Source organism: Pholcus phalangioides, unplaced genomic scaffold (assembly GCF_987345545.1).
Source record: "Pholcus phalangioides strain wild (caught in Gottingen) unplaced genomic scaffold, Ppha-v1.0 ptg000017l_1, whole genome shotgun sequence".
Lineage (NCBI taxonomy): Eukaryota > Metazoa > Arthropoda > Arachnida > Araneae > Pholcidae > Pholcus > Pholcus phalangioides.
In genome coordinates, this window is record NW_028301610.1 from 66,860,406 (window position 1) to 66,878,643 (window position 18,238).

The 18,238-nt window shown below is 37.8% G+C and overlaps 1 protein-coding gene across 1 annotated transcript in view; it reads left to right on the plus strand.

Annotated features, from left to right (window-relative positions):
* Positions 1-18,238, plus strand: part of LOC149074660 (tyrosine-protein phosphatase 10D-like) — a 403,111-nt gene that overhangs the window by 376,188 nt on the left and 8,685 nt on the right. Inside the window, exons 25-26 of the mRNA XM_089247098.1 lie at positions 1,269-1,404; positions 11,246-11,351. Coding sequence (XP_089103224.1) covers positions 1,269-1,404; positions 11,246-11,351 — 242 coding nt within the window. The remainder of the gene's footprint in view (positions 1-1,268; positions 1,405-11,245; positions 11,352-18,238) is intronic.

The following is an 18,238-nucleotide window of genomic DNA, read 5'->3' on the forward strand; positions in this document are numbered from 1 at the left end:
ACTAAAAGGGCATTCAGATGATAGATCAGCTCTCAAAGTTTTCAAAAAGTTCAAAATTCTAAACATCAAAGTGGTGTTTAAAGGGAGCATCTTGCATTTTGGGAAGCAGAGTGCTGTTAAGCGGTTTCCAAGTATGACAATAAATATATGAAAAAAAACAGTAATTATAGTCATGGGAGCCTGAACTTGAAGGCTCAGGATACTTGAACCCTCCAACCAATGTATTTTGTAGAAGGGGGGGGGGCTGTGTGTTTGTGTGTTGTGAGATATTATAATGTACAGCATTTACATTTATTCTAATATGTTTATCTCAATGAAATGTTGCAAATATTCACCTTCAAGTAGGCTGATACGTAACTGAGGTGGATTCTGATGCATTGATTATATTAGCCGGTATCTTTCAATGTGTAGGGCAGATAAAATTCTCAGATTTAATTCATCTATTTTAATCTATTACATAAGGTGACACTATTTAAAATTCAACATTTGCCCAAAATATTGATCTTGGTCTCTCTTGCCATTTATGTCATACCAATCTCATCAATGTAAAGTAATTCATTGCACGTTTCATGATCGAAAATGATATGACATTTAATTAGTAAAAAATCATTTTTGTGATTCTTCAATCACATTAATTTTTACACAACTTTAAAATTGTAAATATTTGTTATTCAAGATATGGTACTTGTGAAATGGGGTGCATTTATATTCATTGCAACCAAACGTAAAAATTTATACGTTGGAAATTAAATTCTTTAAAATGTGCTTTAATAGATTTTTTTTCTCATTCACCATTTTGCTACACTGACATATTCTACAGCTTTAACTTTCTATTTTTATCAACATCATTATGTGCTGCATATTATTCTGTAAAGGAGTTCTTGATTTTTATCTTATTTTGAAAATCACAGGAAAAGCCATGAAATTCCTAACACATTTTGATACTATCGTTGCCATCTTCAGAGGATACATATAACCATAATATTATATAGACTGAAGATCCCACTTGGTTACTGATCTTAATTCTCAGTTTCTCAGCATAACACACAATAAAAGAATCAGCAGTCTATTAATCTCATCTTTATTCATGATGGGAGCAGTTTCAAATACCGTCTTTTTGATATTTTAAATAGAGTTTTGGTGAATGCGAGATGTGAATTTCAACATGCCGAATTATGATAGTGTTGCAATTACTTCAAGTTATTTAATAAAAAAAAAAGTGATTTTTTTTTCTTTTGCAGTCTTAACAGTTTGTTCATTATTTTCAGCGCTGGTGTTGGTAGATCGGGTACTTTCATTGCCTTAGATCACATACTTCAGAAAATACAAAAGCATGATTATGTAGATACATTTTCTATAGTGTATGAAATGAGGAAAGAGAGAGTTTGGATGGTTCAGAATGAGGTAAAAGAAATTGAATTTTGTCTTTTATGTTACTTATCCTAAAGTTTTTGATCTTCAGTTTCATTTTCATTGAATTAAGTATTTCAATTTTTAACACAGAATCACTTTGCTTTAAACTAAGTATTGTTATAATTTATGATTCCTCAAGTCCTCACAAAAAGTAAAGGCACAAAGATGAAATGCACGAGGTCACAGATTTATACACAAAACAAAAAAATTTACCCTATTCACAAGCAGCAATTTAGTGTTGGGAAAATCACTTCAATACAGAAACCACGCATAAAGTTTGCCTCTTTCTTTCACAGTTTCTTTTCTCTCTACTCTGGCTCGCATCTTGGCAACCCTCTTCATACACAAAGAGAAACATCTCTTACAATCTCAAAATTTCTCATTTACCCTAGTGCAATCAACAAGCAAGGCTGTTTAAAGAGCACCGTGAGCCCTGGCAGAGTGATTTTTTTCTTGGGCCCTACCAGAGGCAAATTTACATTCGTATACTCCTTGAACATTTTAACTATATCTCATTTTTATGAGGCCCCTGGGCCATGCTTAGGTGAGCCCCTGTGGTAAGATGGCACTGTCAACAAGTCTCCATGTATGTCATTAAGACATTGTCATCAAACTCGGCAGTTTTTCTACAACTTGGCCACACTTCATAGGGAAATGCTGTTTCACCTGTAATAAGCATTTTCACATAATGCAAACATTACTTACATTATTTTACTAATGAAAATTAACATAATTAATCATAAATAAAGTACTATTCATAGAAATTAAAATCTTTTTTCCAGCTGTTCTCATGGAATAGTTGTTTTAATCCTTTCATGTACAGGCTTTTGGTAGCGAATTTAGATGATATACAGTTCAAGTACCAGCAATACAACTAAAAAAAGTGGTATCTTTAAAATCTTTAAAATGAGTGAACAGGTTATATCCATTCGTTCCCCCTCCTTCCAGCTTACCTTCCTATACATATGTAATTATATTTTTTTACTTGTCAAAGCTCAGTGGGGGTGAAGAAGAAACAATTATGCTGATTTGAAGGAGAAAAAGAAAAAAAATTATGTGTAGGGTTACTAATGAAGTGTCTTGATAAGAGGAAAAGAAGAGAGTGAGCTCAAATGTATTTCTTCCATCTGTTTTGAGCCAAAATATTTTGTCCTGTTTGTGAAGAAGTTAACCAAGACATGTGGCCATGGATGGTCAAGTATCCTTTTCACTGTTGCAGTACGACAAGTTCTAGTAACAATTAAAATAGCAGCAATTACAAATAGTGAATCTCTCTCTCTCTCAACTATGAGAGTGATTTTTGTTGTTCAAAACCCACAGAACCGATGATGTTAAAGCCAAAGCAAAAAAAATTAAAAACATTGGTGGCTTTGATACACGGTGGACTAACGTCAATTTTACAGCCTTTAGATGTGTGTGTCAACAAGACTTTTAAAGATTATTTAAGGATCATCTTAGAGATGCTGACATAAACAAAACTGTGGTTATGGCAATCATTTTCATTAGAGCGGCTCTAAGAATTAACAAAACCAGCTCTATTTGTAACTAGATAATCATCCATAATCATCTAGTTATGGATGGTGCTCACAGAACATATTCATAGCCTTTCTCAGAATAGTACAGACTTCGCTTTCAGACTTTGTTTCTGAAAGAGAATTTCTGATTTTATGAAACTTGAATCCTATAAAAAAAATTCTGTTCTTGCCAAAAAAATTGTTAAAAGTGATACTTTGTAATATTTGATTTCATTACAAGTGTGCTCAACTGTATATATTTTATTGGATGTTTTTCAAAATTTTGATCTTTTTCTTTTCTTATGGTAATAGTGTTTAACTTTATCAAACTCCATTATTATCCCATTATTCTCCTCTCCAAAATAATCTCTTCAGAATCAGAACAGTTAATACAAGAAGCATAATCAATAAAATATCTTCCTTCGAATCCATCCTGCTGTCTCATAATCCCAAATTTCTAGTGGTTACAGAAACTTGGTTGCATAGTAATATCAGCAACATCAAATTTCTCTGCCTTTCCTAAAGATAGAAACACTCGCGGAGGAGGCGTTGCTCTTGTTTTCAACAGCTCTATACCCCTAATTGAAATCCCTCTTGAATCAAATATTGAAATTGTCGGTGCCAAATGGCATCATCTCAACTGCACTCCCATTGCAATTTTCTCCCTTTACATACCCCCTGCCTCGGACGCTCACTACTTCATTGAACTTGAAACAATACTGGACCGATTTCATAATTCACATCTGCTAATTATAGCTGGCGATTGGAATCTACCTGGTATAGATTGGCATAAAATGCAGTCCCTCTCGGGAAACCATGGTATTAATAATAGAGTTCTCGACATTTTCCTCAAATTTAACCTCGTCCAAACTGTTGTAATTATTACTAACTGGAAAAGTGACTGACAGATGGCAGCACGGGCTCCATCTCTAAGAGGGATATTTGTATTTACAAGATAGTCGTTGTCCAGAGAGCGATAGCACTCGTTCATGTTGTATTACCGTTCGTGTTTTTGTGTTCATTAAATGTAGTAATTAGCAGTTTCAAGTGATTATTTAACATTGGCGACGAGGATGGGATGTTTTTCTTCGTGTTGTAAGTTTTTTTTGCTCTCTCTCGTCCAGTGATTTGCCGAACTGCTTAGGTTTCTCTTCTCATGATGAGTTTCGGCAACGTGACTAGTTTCGATCCGGTGCTGGAGTCATGGACTCAATATACAGAACGTTTACAGCAATTTTTCATAGCGAACAATGTCAAAAACAATGATCAGAAACGTGCGATATTCTTGACAGTCATCGGTGCGTCGATGTACGGACTGTTGCGGAACTTAATTTCTCCGGATTCGCCGACATCGAAGACGTTGAATGAACTGATTGAAGCTTTGAATCAGCATTTCGATCCAGTACCATCCGAGATCGTCGAAAGATTCAAGTTTAACAGTCGCGTGAGACGAGCGGGTGAGTCTGTTTCCATTTACATTGCCGAATTGCGACGTCTAGCAGAATTTTGCAATTTTGGCACAACGTTGGACGTCATGCTCCGCGACCGTATCGTTTGTGGCATACAAGATGAGTCTATCCAGCGGAGGTTGCTGTCCGAGGTTAATTTAATGCTCGCACAACGGAAATAGCAGTTTCGATGGAAGCTGTGGAGAGAGATGCGGTGGACTTGCGTAAACCAGCAATGGAAAATGTTCAAAAAATTTGTTGGGAACAGAGCGTGTCGACTGAGCTGAGGAAAAGAAAAACAACGATCGGAAGTTCATTTTGAACTCTAACTTTTATTCTATAAAAGTTGCAAAGAAAAGATCATTTATGTTCATCAGAAAATATGGCCGGCAATCAAAAGGGAGAGACAAATCAAATCCCGACATACATACATGAAAAAAACAGACATCACACATATAGAGAAAAAACCAGTCTATATATCCGTGCTCCCGAGGGTGAGAACACGGCGCCGCCGAGTTGCATATAGCGTCGGAACAACCGGTTCCTGCATGTGCATGGAGGGGGGGGGGGAAAGAAGGAAAACAATCCAACAAAATTCAGGTGCGAAGGCCTCCCAGAAAGAAACCAGACAATGGATCCAAGGTTTCGTCATCGACGCGTGTACAGAAGCCAACGAGCGAAGCAACCAGAGTTTCGAAATCGAAACGTGTTTCACCGGAGAGCAAATGCTGTTATCGTTGTGGGGATCCACGACATTTGTCTAACGCCTGCCGGTTCAAAAATTCAACTTGCTTCGGTTGCAAGAAAATCGGGCATCTCGTGCAGGTATGCTGATCAAAATCGAAAAATAATACCCCCGGAAGTTAACAAGTTGCAAGTGGAGTCATCGAGAGAGGGACTGTGTTCTACTGAGGTCATCGGAAATTACAGTTTGCTTCATCTCGATCCTGTGGGACAGGCTCCACCACCGTTACGGGTGTGTTGCTATATCGAAGGGAAAGAAATCACCATGGACGTCGCCTCGGGAGCACCGTTTTCATTAATTCCTGCGGCAGTGTACCGTAAGTACAAGAATGTTTTTCCGAAGCTAGAAAAAACTGAAATTCGACTCCAGTCATTTACAAAACATCCAATCAAGATGTTGGGGGTGATGCAAGTGAAGGTCTCCGTGGATCAATCGAACATTGTGAAGCTACCTCTACTAGTGGTACAGGACGGTTCAGTAAGCCTTGCGGGTCGAAATTGGATTGGGCCTTTAGGTCTATCATCTTTTCTTGCACAGCCAGCTGGAAGTGTAAACCAAGTTAAGTCAGTACCTAGCACATTGGAAATGTTGCAGCGGAAACACAGTGACATGCTTTCTCCTGGACTGGGTCATATCAAGGGAGTGGAAGTTCACCTGAAGGTACGTTCTGATGTTTCTCCCAAGTTTTTCAAAGCGAGACCAGTGCCATACGCATTAAAAGAAAAAGTGGAAAAAGAACTGGATCGTTTGGTTCAAATCGGCATCATAGAACCAGTAAAGTCAGCAGAGTGGGCTGCTCCAGTTGTTCCGGTATTGAAAAAGGATGGTTCAATCCGATTGTGTGGAGATTTCAAAATCACAGTAAATACAGCCACAGACTTGGAACAGTATCCCTTGCCAAATATTGAAGATTTATTTGCTGAATTGTCGGAAGGTGAAAGTTTCTCAAAACTGGATTTACAAGATGCTTATTGCCAGCTGGAGTTGGATGAGGAATCCAGAAAACTAGTGGTAATCAATACCCATAAAGGTCTCTTTCACTACAATAGGTTGCCATTTGGAGTTGCTTCGGCACCTGCAATTTTTCAGCGTGAAATGGAGAAAATAATTCAAAACCAGGCTGGAGCATCTGTTTATCTGGATGATCTTTTGGTGACAGACACTACAAGGGCAGAACATTTGTTGCATCTAGATCAAGTTCTGACCAGATTGAAAGATGCTGGAGGAAAGTTACATCCTGCAAAATGTCAATTTCTCCAATCATCTGTGGAGTATTTAGGCCATCGTGTAGATAAAGAAGGCTTGCATCCAGTTGCATCTAAGATGGAGGCAATTGAGAAAGCTCTGTCTCCTAAAGATGTGAATGAGCTTAGATCCTTCCTTGGATTGATCACCTACTATTCCAAGTTCTTGCCAAACATGGCAACTAGGTTAGCACCGCTTTACAAGCTCTTACAGTGACAGCAATCATGGACGTGGACCAGCCTGGAGGAGAAGGCTTTCCAAAGTGCTAAAGGTGTGTTACAAAGTTCATCTGTTCTTGTGCACTTTGATGAGAATAAGCCAGTTATCTTAGCATGTGATGCTAGCCCTTATGGACTGGGTGCTGTGTTGTCTCATCAGACAAAAGAAGGAGAAAGGCCTATTGTTTTTGCTTCTAGATCTTTGTGTAAGGCTGAAAAGAACTATAGTCAAATTGAGCGAGAAACATTGGCTCTAGTCTTCGGAGTGATGCGCTTCAGAAAGTATTTGTTGGGTCGGCAATTCACACTGGTGACAGATCATCGACCCCTGCTCAGTTTGTTGTCAGAAACAAAGCCAGTTCCTGCAGTGGCAGCTGCATGTATCCAACGCTGGTCACTCATTTTGTAGGCGTACTCATACAAAATACAGTACAGGAAAGGTTCACAACTTGGTCATGCAGATGCATTCAGCCGTCTACCTATGGATATCAAGGTTAATGAAGAACCTGTGCCAACGGATGTGGTGTTGCTATTGAGACAGTTTGATGACAGTCCGTTAACTTCTCACCGAATTGCTGCTGCTATAGATGAAAATCCTATTCTGGTGGAAGTCAAGAAATACATCCAGCATGGCTGGCCAAAGACTGTCAGAGAAGAGTTACATTCATTTTGGCTCAGCCGACATGAACTCTCCGTAGACCGAGGTGTGATATTGCGTGGAACTAGAGTTTTTATACCTCTGCGCTTCAGGCAATTCATCTTGGATGAACTTCATGGTAGCCACCAAGGAATGTCAGCGGTCAAAGCTATGTCACGTTCAAGTGTGTGGTGGCCAAGAATTGATAATGACATAGTCTCTTGTTCGCTCGTGTGTGTCATGTCAAGAAAATGCATCCATGCCTCCTACCAAGCATGTTCCTTGGCCAGTGACCACGGTTCCATGGGACAGGACGTCGATACAACTTCTGTCGGTGTTCCTTCAGCTACAGAGCATGTAGATGCAGAGAGTGGGTTGAAGAAGAACGAAGACAACTGATGTGCAAAGGTGAAACTGCCAGCACCAGTTCGAAGATCTTCAAGGGTCAGACATCCTCCAAAGCGGTTGGTTAACTGTTTTTCTTTAGGGAGGAAGGACTGTTGTAAATATTACTAACTGGAAAAGTGACTGACAGATGGCAGCACGGGCTCTATCTCTAAGAGGGATATTTGTATTTACAAGATAGTCAGTCGTTGTCCAGAGAGCGATAGCGCTCGTTTATGTTGTATTACCGTTCGTGTTTTTATGTTCATTAAATGTAGTAATTAGCAGTTTCAAGTGATTATTTAACACAAACCATCTTGGAACCCACAAGAATATCCAATCACTCAATCTCCACATTAGACCTAATTGCAGTGTGCAACAAAATTCCGGTTTCCCATTTTTCAGTTTTTGATGGCTGTTCCGACCATAAAATCCCTTTTTTAGATTTCTTTCTTCGTCATACCATCCCTCCTTTTAATCGTGCCAGAAAACTCAACTTTAACAAAGCCAACTACCCTCTCATGCAAAATATCCTTTGTACCCACTTTCCAGACTTTATCTCCTCTTCTAACGATATTCAACGTCTCTGGAGTAAATTCAAAGCTGTTATCGATAAATGCAAATCCACTGTTCCTATCAAGTGCTCCTCATTTAAAAGTTTCTTTAACCCTTGGATCAACCATGACATTATCCATCTGAAAAGAAGAATTTGACGTGACGTCTCTAAACTCAAATTTAACAACTCCTCTGCACTCAGAAACAAAATCTTGATCTCCACTCGTAACCTCAAACACCTTATTTCTCGCCACAAATCCAACTACCTTTCCCACTGATTGCCTACCTATCTCAAAACAGATCCCTCAAAATTTTGGAATTTTCTCCGTCCCAAATCAGCAGGTACCTCCTCGCTCAAAACTTCCAGCTCGGACCTAACCTCTCCCCTTGATCTTGTTTCCGAATTTAACCGGGCCTTCTCTTCTGTTTTTTCCTCTGATCCTTCCCCCCCCCCCCAATACGTCTTTTTTGATTTACTTCATAACTCCTGTCCCATCTCCTTTTCTAAAGCCAGTCTCCTGAATCTTCTAAAAAAACTAAAACCCCACTCTACTGGCCCCGATGGGATCCCTAATCATATTCTAAAATTCTGCGCTGATGAAATTTGCAACTATCTCCTCATTATCTTCAATGTCTCACTGAATACTTCTAATCTACCCAATGACTGGAAAATTAATAAGATAATTCCCATCCATAAAACTGGTTCACTGTCCCACCCTCTCAATTTTAGACCTATCGCAATCACCTCCTCTTGCTGCAAGCTCTTTGAACACATAATTGCCAAGAATATCCGTATCCACCTCAAATACAAATACAAATACAACGCCACAACAGGCAAATTGCCCAACGAGGTGGCTGACTTAAGAACATCATGGATCCCCGAGCCCTACCTACTACTGCTGCTACACCACACATGCACCCCCCCCCGCGGAACCCCCCAACGAACCCCCAACGAATCGGTACATGCGAGAATGTGCGTGTACGTGTAGTGCAACCTGACGTAAAGTTTGTTCCTGTGTAATGCTTGTTATGTGTAGTACTGTCATCTGCCCCCAGTTTTTCTAACTATGAGTGAAGTGTTATGGTTGAATGATTTACCGTTGTAGGACTGTTGCTCTCTGTGGCGAGACTTTTTAACGGGGAGATCGGCTCGCATTTGCGCCTTGAAGTTGGGAACCACAGAAAACCAACTTCAGCCGATTCGATTAATTCGTCTTCAGCCGATTCGTCAAACCTAGATTCGATTAATTTTTTCTTCCCTAACCAACATGGATTTCGATCGTTATCTGTATCTACCCAATTAACACTTTTCATACATGACTTAACAGACTCCATTGACAAAAACCAACAATCCGTTATCATTTTTCTAGATTTTTCCAAAGCATTTGACAGGATGCCCTATAATAAACTTCTACTAAAACTTTCAAACCTTGGTCTAAATGTTCAACTGCTGAAATGGGTGGAGGTCTTCCTTATTAACCGTAGCCAGTTTGTCTCGTACAAGAGCCAGAACTTCCCTTTCCTTCATGTCAAATCTGGCACACCCCAGGGCTCGGTCCTCTCGCCATTATTATTCCTAATTTACATAAATTATCTACCCGACTCCATAAACTGCCACATCAGACTCTTCGCTGATGACTTTGTCATCTATAAAACAGTGTCCAATCTTTCCGGCCAAGAATCTCTCCAACACAACCTTAACATTAATTCCCAGGTTGAGCACCAACTGGAAATGAAGGTTACCCGTAAAAGAATCCCCCACGACTTCCCCTATTCTATAAACGACTCTTTGATCTCTGAGGTATCCCATTATAAATACATGGGCATTATAATCTCTTCCGATCTCCGCTGGAACCTTCACGTTGATTATATCTTTAATAAATGTCTCCAAAAACTCTTTTTCCTTCGCCGTAACCTAAAATACTCCACCCGTCATGTTCGTCACTTGTGCTACCAAACATATATTCTCCCTGCCCTCTCCTATGCCTGTGAAGCCTGGGATCCCCACACCCAAACCAACATAGACAAATTAGAATCTATCCAAAATAAGTCCACTCGTTTCATTTTTAACTGTTGGTCTTCATAACGGAACTCAAATGCCAACTCAATATCCAACCACTCTTTTCTCTTTGACGTATCTTTCGTTTAACTTTTCTTTACAAAATCCTGGGTTTTTTAATATTGACACCTCCAATATTCTAATCAAACTTTCACATTTCTCTGTTAGACTCAATCATTCCCAAAAATTACAACCCATCTTTGCCTCTTCAGATTGTCACAAATTTAGCTTTTTCCCAAGAACTATTATAGACTGGAACAACCTACCATCAAGTATTGTAGATTGCACCACGATTTCCGAATTCTCTCTTACCATCAATCGTCACTTTCGCCATATATAAATTCCGCATCCTCTTGTATAGGCCTCGGCCAATCAATATTGAATAAATAAATAAATAAATAACTTGAGAACATCTCTAAATATCTGTATGCTATGAGCATTATTTAACTACATTCTCTATTTCAAATCTCTTTTTGTAATCAAATCACCATTTTTTCAGTTGGTATAAAATGTTTTCAGATTTTTTATTTTAACTGTCATGACAGGTTCTTGCATGAACATGTATGTTTGAATTGATGCAGAGGTCTTTATGAACATAACAAGTAGATTAATGCTTGAAATGTACCTGATTCTCATTGATATACAGTGAAACCTCACTAGAATGACACTTGATATAATGATAAATCATGATAAAACAATTTTTTTTAAAGTCCTGAATGGCAATGCTTATACTATAATCTTAAACTGCTGCCTCTCGATACAACGATAATTGTCATATTTTTTTTGGGTTCGCAGAGTACCTTTATACTGAGATTTTGCTGTATATGTATTGCAATAAACTTTGGATAAAATATATCTTAAAACAGTGACTTAAATGGCCAGATAGAAGTTTTGGAATGGGTCATAGTTTGCACACCCATTCTATAGATGTTTTATACAGAAATTTTTTTAGAAAGGCTACATTTTTAACTTTTTTTTCCTGCAAAATATTTTTAGTATATATGTAGATTTATTTTTCTTTCACTAGCAACAATATATTTGCATTCATCAATGCTTAATGTGTGTTCTGGAAGGAAAAGAAGACATAGTGGACCCTTTAAGACCTGAAGTTCATGATAATCAGGGATATGAAGGTAATGAATAGATTATGCCTTATTTCCATGTGTATGTTTTGAGATACTCTGTTCATTGAGTTAATTACTGAAATTCTTCCTTGTCAAAAAAGTTAGTACTGAATATGTTCTCTGAATCTGGCAAAATACTGCCGATTTGTACTGTTCACTGATCATCACTGTGTGTGTGCTAGTGGCTTGTGTAATGTACTGCCTTATAACTATTATTTAATATTAAACTTACCTTGAAATTAACTTCTAGGTGTTCTAGTTAGTATTTTCTAAGGTTATGAGCCCAGGACAAGCCCAAATTTGAACTAACAATTTTTTTCTGTAGCATTTGTTGCTATAATTGTCACGGCAGTAACACTCCTGCTGTTAAGCATAAAGTTTAGGCTACTATAAGTACAATGTTTGGAATGGACGTTTCCACCATGAATAAATTCAACTGTGACAATCACTCACAGTGAAGATTTCAAATAGAATGTGCTCTGAAGGCAAAAGGTGGATACACCATTGCAAGCGGAACTAAAGCTAAGCCTGCCATCACAACCAATCACAAAAAGTGGGAAAAGAGTGCAGTGGTTATGTTTACCATTACTGCAGCCATAGATATAAAACAAATCATGCTCATCAAAAGCTGCACCTGTTTTGCCAAGATACTAAAGAAGTTTACCTCTGTGTTCCAGCAAGTCTTGATTTCAATAAGATGTTTGACAAATTCCACCAAATGAAAATGGATCCAAGTGATTCTGTAGTGCGGTACAAAGCTAAAGTCAAGAGCTTTGGTAATCAAATAGAGATTTCTGGTGAAAGCATCAATGATGCTGCACTGATTACAAAAATCCTAGGAACTACTCTAGCAAAATATTGGAACTTTTGACATGTATGGTTCAGTGGATGAAAGCAATCAAAATGTCATTTTAACAGCCAGGCTCATTGAAGAAGAGATTGAGTTATCTAAGAAGGAGCAAAATGAGTCTGTATTTTTTGTGGATTGTAGTAGACCAAATACTTCAGCAAGCCATTCAAGGCCAAAGTCGAACCAATCCAAAGTCAACCGATCTAAAATCATATGCTATTCTTATCAAAAGAAAGGACATTTTGTCAGAGGGGTGTGTGAAGTCAAGAAAAGCAGGGAATATAAAAACCCAGGTACCAAAAGTGATGCCAGCTATAATGCCTGCAGTGCTGAGTTACAAGAATTAGAGCACTGAAAACAGGATCAATGGATTCTTGATAGTGGTTCATCTGCACATGACTTTTGATCATCAAATCTTATGTGATTTCCAGCAGTTGTATAGTAATGACAAAGTTCGCCTCAGAAATAATACTGAGCTCCCATCGAAGGAAAAGGTGAGGCTAAAATTCTGTAAAACATCAGCAGTGCATGGGCCAAAAGTTTAATAACAAATGTACTCTATGTGCTAGGCTTGAATAGGAACTTATTCTCTGAAGGAATCGTAGCAAGTAGGGGAATGAGAGTAATTAAAGATGAGAATTGTGCCAAAATCTATAATCGTGATGATATTGTTGGCACTGCAGTGTATACGTCAAGTAATTTGTGTCCAATTTTTTTCAAGACACTAAAACCCTTTAAAGCTAATACCGCTGATATAAATAGCCTCAAATTATGGCACAAGAGAATTGGTCACATTAATCTCAAAGTATTGACAGAATTGAGTGACAAGGGCATCAAATTGATTTTTCAAATGCTGATATATAATTTTTTTTTGTGAAGGATGTAAATATGGTAAACAACACAAGCTATTCTTCAGTTGTAGAACGTACGAAGCTGATAAACCTGACGAATTGATCTAGTGACTCGCGTGGCCCTATCAACATCACTTGGTGGTGCAAATTACTTTATTTTGAAAGAATATTTCGGTGGTCATGTCTCTGTTTTATTTTTCAAGCATAAATATGATACATTAGAGCACTTCAAAAATTTCATGAATGTTTGCGAAAACAAATTCTCAACAAGTTAAAGCACTCGGAGTGGATAATGGTGCAGAGTAAATATAAACCATAACTTCATAGATTTTCTTAATACCAAGGGCATAGAGCTTGAGGCAACTGCATCCCAATACACCAGAGCAAAATGGGAGAGCTGCAAGAAATGTGAGAACCATAATAGGAAGTGCTCGATCAATACTTTATATCATAGCAAGAAATTGTAATTATTTTTGTGGGTGGTGGCAATTAACACAGAAGTTTACATTCTCAACCATGCTGCAAATAATCATGTGCCTGGATCTACTCCATATAACTTTGGATGGGAAAATAGATATCACTGAAACATCTGAGAACATTTTGTTCAGAAGCTTATATGCATGTGCCTGACCAATTGCATTAGAAACTGTCACCCAAGATTAAAAAGACAGTTTTCATTTGTCACAAAGGGAATTCAACAAATTATAGACCGTTTGATCCAGTGTCAAGAACTCAGCAAGGTCCAACCCTTTGGGGTACCGGGCTGACATATTCCCATGGGATGGAGCCTAGGTAATGTCTGGTCCTACACAGGGCTGTCTTAAAAGCATCATGGGGCCCCTAGGACAAGTGGATTTTCTGAGACCCTAGCTGGTAATTTCTCGAAACATTCAACTACTTCTCATTTTTTTGAGGCCCCCGGGCTATTCCTGGGTGGGCCCATGTGTTAAGACGGCACTGGTCCTACAGTGTCAAGAACAATGTGTGTGATGAACAACAAGAAGTGTCAAGAAATGTTGCATTTAATGAAAATTCTTATCCATTAGTCATTTCTCAGTCTCCTTCAACAGCTCTGAATCTGAAGATAACACCACTGGTATAGATAAAATGGACCTGCTGACCAGGAACAGAATAAGACGTTTGAAGGCCCTAAGCAGTTAAATGGTTTTGGTGCCCTTTCATCCCCACCGGTCCTTACATGTATATTTTACACAATATTGAATCTATAAATTAAAAAAAAAAAAATTCTAAAATATAAAATTTACTAATCTGAGGCAGAATCTTGTGAATATTTCTAAGCACAGGCATTGAAAGTCTCCTCCCTCCCCCCCTTTTTTAACTTGCAAAATCTTCGATAATATCTCCTGAGTTTTTTTCGGAACATCTTTCAAAGTTTTTGGAATTTTTCTTTCATACTGTTCAAAAAGACAGACGTTTAATTTTTAGTTGTTTTTTTTTTCAAAATCTTTCGAAAACTAAGATATTTCTTCCCATTGATTGCTAGTAAGTATTTGAAAAAACCAGCCTCAAAAGCAGCCACTGAATCTTAGAATGTCAGATATTACTCACAGGTACCTTATTTTTGGTGAACCACAGTCATTGTGTACCTTTTCTTCCTGATGCATTTTCGATTTTCGAGTTGTAATATACATCTGTTAGCATTTCTTTTACTTCTACGTGGATCGATCTAAGGAGTCTTTATACCAATATTCTAGGGACTCCAGAGCCACCATTTTGTAGTTTAATCTAGGCTGTGTAGCCTATGCAGATGCACAGAGTTCCGAATCAGGGGTGAAAGAGAAAAATAATTACAAAAATTAGAAAAAAAAGTTTTTACTCAATTTCAAATTATGAGCATAGTAGACTGAATGATTCACAGTGAAAACTGAATTTCATCAGGCCGGGAATGCAGCAGTGAATTTTTGGGATAATTTTACTGGTGTAACACCTGAGGGATGCCGAAACTCTTGCATGGGTGGTAATAATTAATGATAATGTAACGTTCCTAAAGTCATCATCGCCCATTCACTTTCCATTCATTTCATCTCCCCTGAAACCATGTAATGAATCCGATTAATGACTCAAAGATTTTATTGAATTTTGTACTCAAAAGCCCATTTTGAAGCTCATGTCCTTATTCTGTAGAACTTAGATTACTCTTAATGCATGGGTCATGCTTGAATGCAGCCCTAAGATCTCATGACATTTAGATCTGTTTACAATATGAGACAAATTGGTAGGCAGATATTTTGTGCTAGGTTGGCGGTGGAAGGCCTTAGAAAGATGAGTTTGCCCAAGAGCCCTATGAGCTGTTAAGAAGCCCAAAACTTTATGGAAACTGCACGAAATATCATTTCAAAAATTCAGCATCAACATGGTCTCTAGTTTGCAAATATTATTAGTTTTTTTGCATTTGTGCCATCCTTTTGATGAAGGTCTCCAACTTTACAATCAATCAAAAATTCTGCAATTTTTGCCAGATGTTTGATGCTGGAAAAAAATTTTGCATTTTATAACTTTTTGTGGGTACCCTTTTTTTCCTGATGCCCTAAGCATGTACTTATTCTGCTTAATGGTTAATCCGGCCCCACTGCTGATAGATGAAGGCAACAGCTTAGTCAATCACAGCCATTGCAGAGTTCAGAAGATGAAGAAACTCCATCATATGATCCCAAACCAAGAGGAACTTTAAAAACACCCAGACATTATAATATTAGAAATTTGAAAGAAATTTTTTAGAAATTTAGAAAAATGAAATAGAAATTTGAAAGACACATGAGGAAGCTTTGAATTCTCATCAGTCTGAAGACTGGAAAGAAGCAATCGAACAAGAACTTGAGTCCCTTCAGAAAAAGGACTTTGGACAGGTGGGATGTCCTGAAGAAAAGAATGTTATTTGATCAAAGTGGATGTTAAACAAAAAATATTTACCCAATGAAAACATTGAATGTTACAAGGTTTGTCTGTGTGTGAAAGGATTCTCACAAATGGAGGGAGTTAAAACTTTCTCATTAACATCGAAGTAAAACACCATAAGGACCATTATAGCAATTGCTGCTCAAAAGAATTTGAAAATCTGGGGTGTCAACACTAGCTTTCATGTGAGAAGGATGCTAATTTTATTCTCTCTAACACCATTTTTGAAAGATTTAAAAAAAAATCGTTTTTAAATGGAGATATAGTTTCTGTTTTTTAAATAATTATAATATTTGAATGTGAATCTTTTAAATGATTGATCTTCCTCAATTTTGATCTGTCTCTACTGATCATAAGCTGATTGGCATAAAGAATGGCAAAAAATAACAAATACTGAGGAAATAAAGATAGACGAAATATTTTGCTCTCAACGGCAATGACAGAACACCACCTGATTTTGCTGATCAGTCTATGAACAATCTTTTGAAATGCCCTAGACATAATTCATCACCGGATGCTACTCTTGCTGTCTCTGATGATGTGAATCAGAGTGACAGAGATCTACTTATAGAGATAAGAACTTTTGCACTGCGGAATACAGTAGAGCTTGCCGATTTGTCGCGACAATTTGAATCGGTTAAAACTCCCTGTCCAGAATCATGATGGACTTGGAAGTGGCTAAACAAGAGAGAGATGTCCTCCGTACTGAAAATGCCAAAATGGCTACAGAAATATGGGAGCCGTGATCGACTGGATCAAGTATAATTGAGTTAAGATAAAAAAAATTGACGACCTCGAAAACCGTTCTCGTCATGATAATCTGGTGTTTTTCGGGGTTCCCTGTGATCAATCTGCTGAAACCTGGGATGTGTGCAAGGACAAAATGAAGAACTTGTGTGAAAAAGTGGGAGTGTCTCGAGTGCATATTGACAGGGCCCATAGGATAGGAAAATCTACAAGTGAAAAACTGGCGCAATCATAGCCCGCATACCCTCCACTGATGACAATCTTGGAAAAAATGGAAGAATTTGAAATCCTTTGGCATATCAGTCTCCCAGGATTATTCACCGGTTGTCAGAAAGAGGAGTCTGCTGAACATTGAAAGGAAAAAGGCAGTTACACAGGGTAAGAATGCAAAAATGTTGGTGGACAAACTAATAAAGATAACGAGATTTTTATTTGTAATCTGGAATGTACAGGCATAATTAAAGTACAGAATCCAAATTTATAAATTATAACCGGCCTGTTTGCAATGTAGATGCTTGTAATTATAATGATGAATCAACTTCTAATCAAAAATTGAGTAAAAAAATAAGATCCCCAGAAATATTTCGCATCTTAATATTGCTGGATTGTATAACGAATATGATTATCCTGATTTCTGGTATGATTTCACGGATTGAGATTTTTTTTCACTGGTGGAAACCTGGTATAATATTGAATTTAAATGACCAACTCAAATGCAGAATTATAAAACTATCCAAAGTCTGGCATCTAAATAACGTATTGGTAGACCCAATGGTGGCCTAATTTTTGGGTACGATCAAAATAAATTAACAAATATAGAAATTTAAAAATTACTAATCTTTTCATTTTTTTATCAGCTGATTATTTTGATTTTAAGAGACTCCACATTGTATCTTGCTATTTTCTGCCCTACCCCGACTTCTTTCGAATTTGCCCTCTGATTTTGCTGACAGATTTTACATCTATTGATGTAGTTTTCCACATCGTCAATTATTTTCGGCCAGTAAAAATATTCTCTAGCTTTCAATTTGCAAGCAATAATACCTTGATGCGAGACATGCAGTTTTTCCAAGACTTCTGGTCTTGCAACTTGTGGCACAACAAGTCTCTGGCCTCTGAATATTATTCCTTCTTTAGAATAATACAGCTCAGCTCTACAGTGCCAGTAAGGCTGAGCTGCTGCTCTGGTTCTACTCTTTTCTGGCCATCCCTTTTGAACATGATGAAGCACATCCTGCAGCTCTGCATCACTTGCTGTCATCAAAGCATATTCGTGCCATTTATTGGGTGTAGCACATGCAAGGAGATTAATTGAGACAGCTGCTTCTTGCTCTAATCCTCTTCAAATTTGTCATTTGGGGATTGAGCTCTTCACAAGGCGTCTGCAATCTTTAGCTCTTTACCAGGTAGGAACATAAGTTCAACATTATATTTATTCAATCTCAACAGCATGCGCTGAAGTCTGGGAGAGATTGTGTCATATTGCTTTTTACTCAACCTTAGAAGGGGCTTGTGATCGGTTTGAACAACTA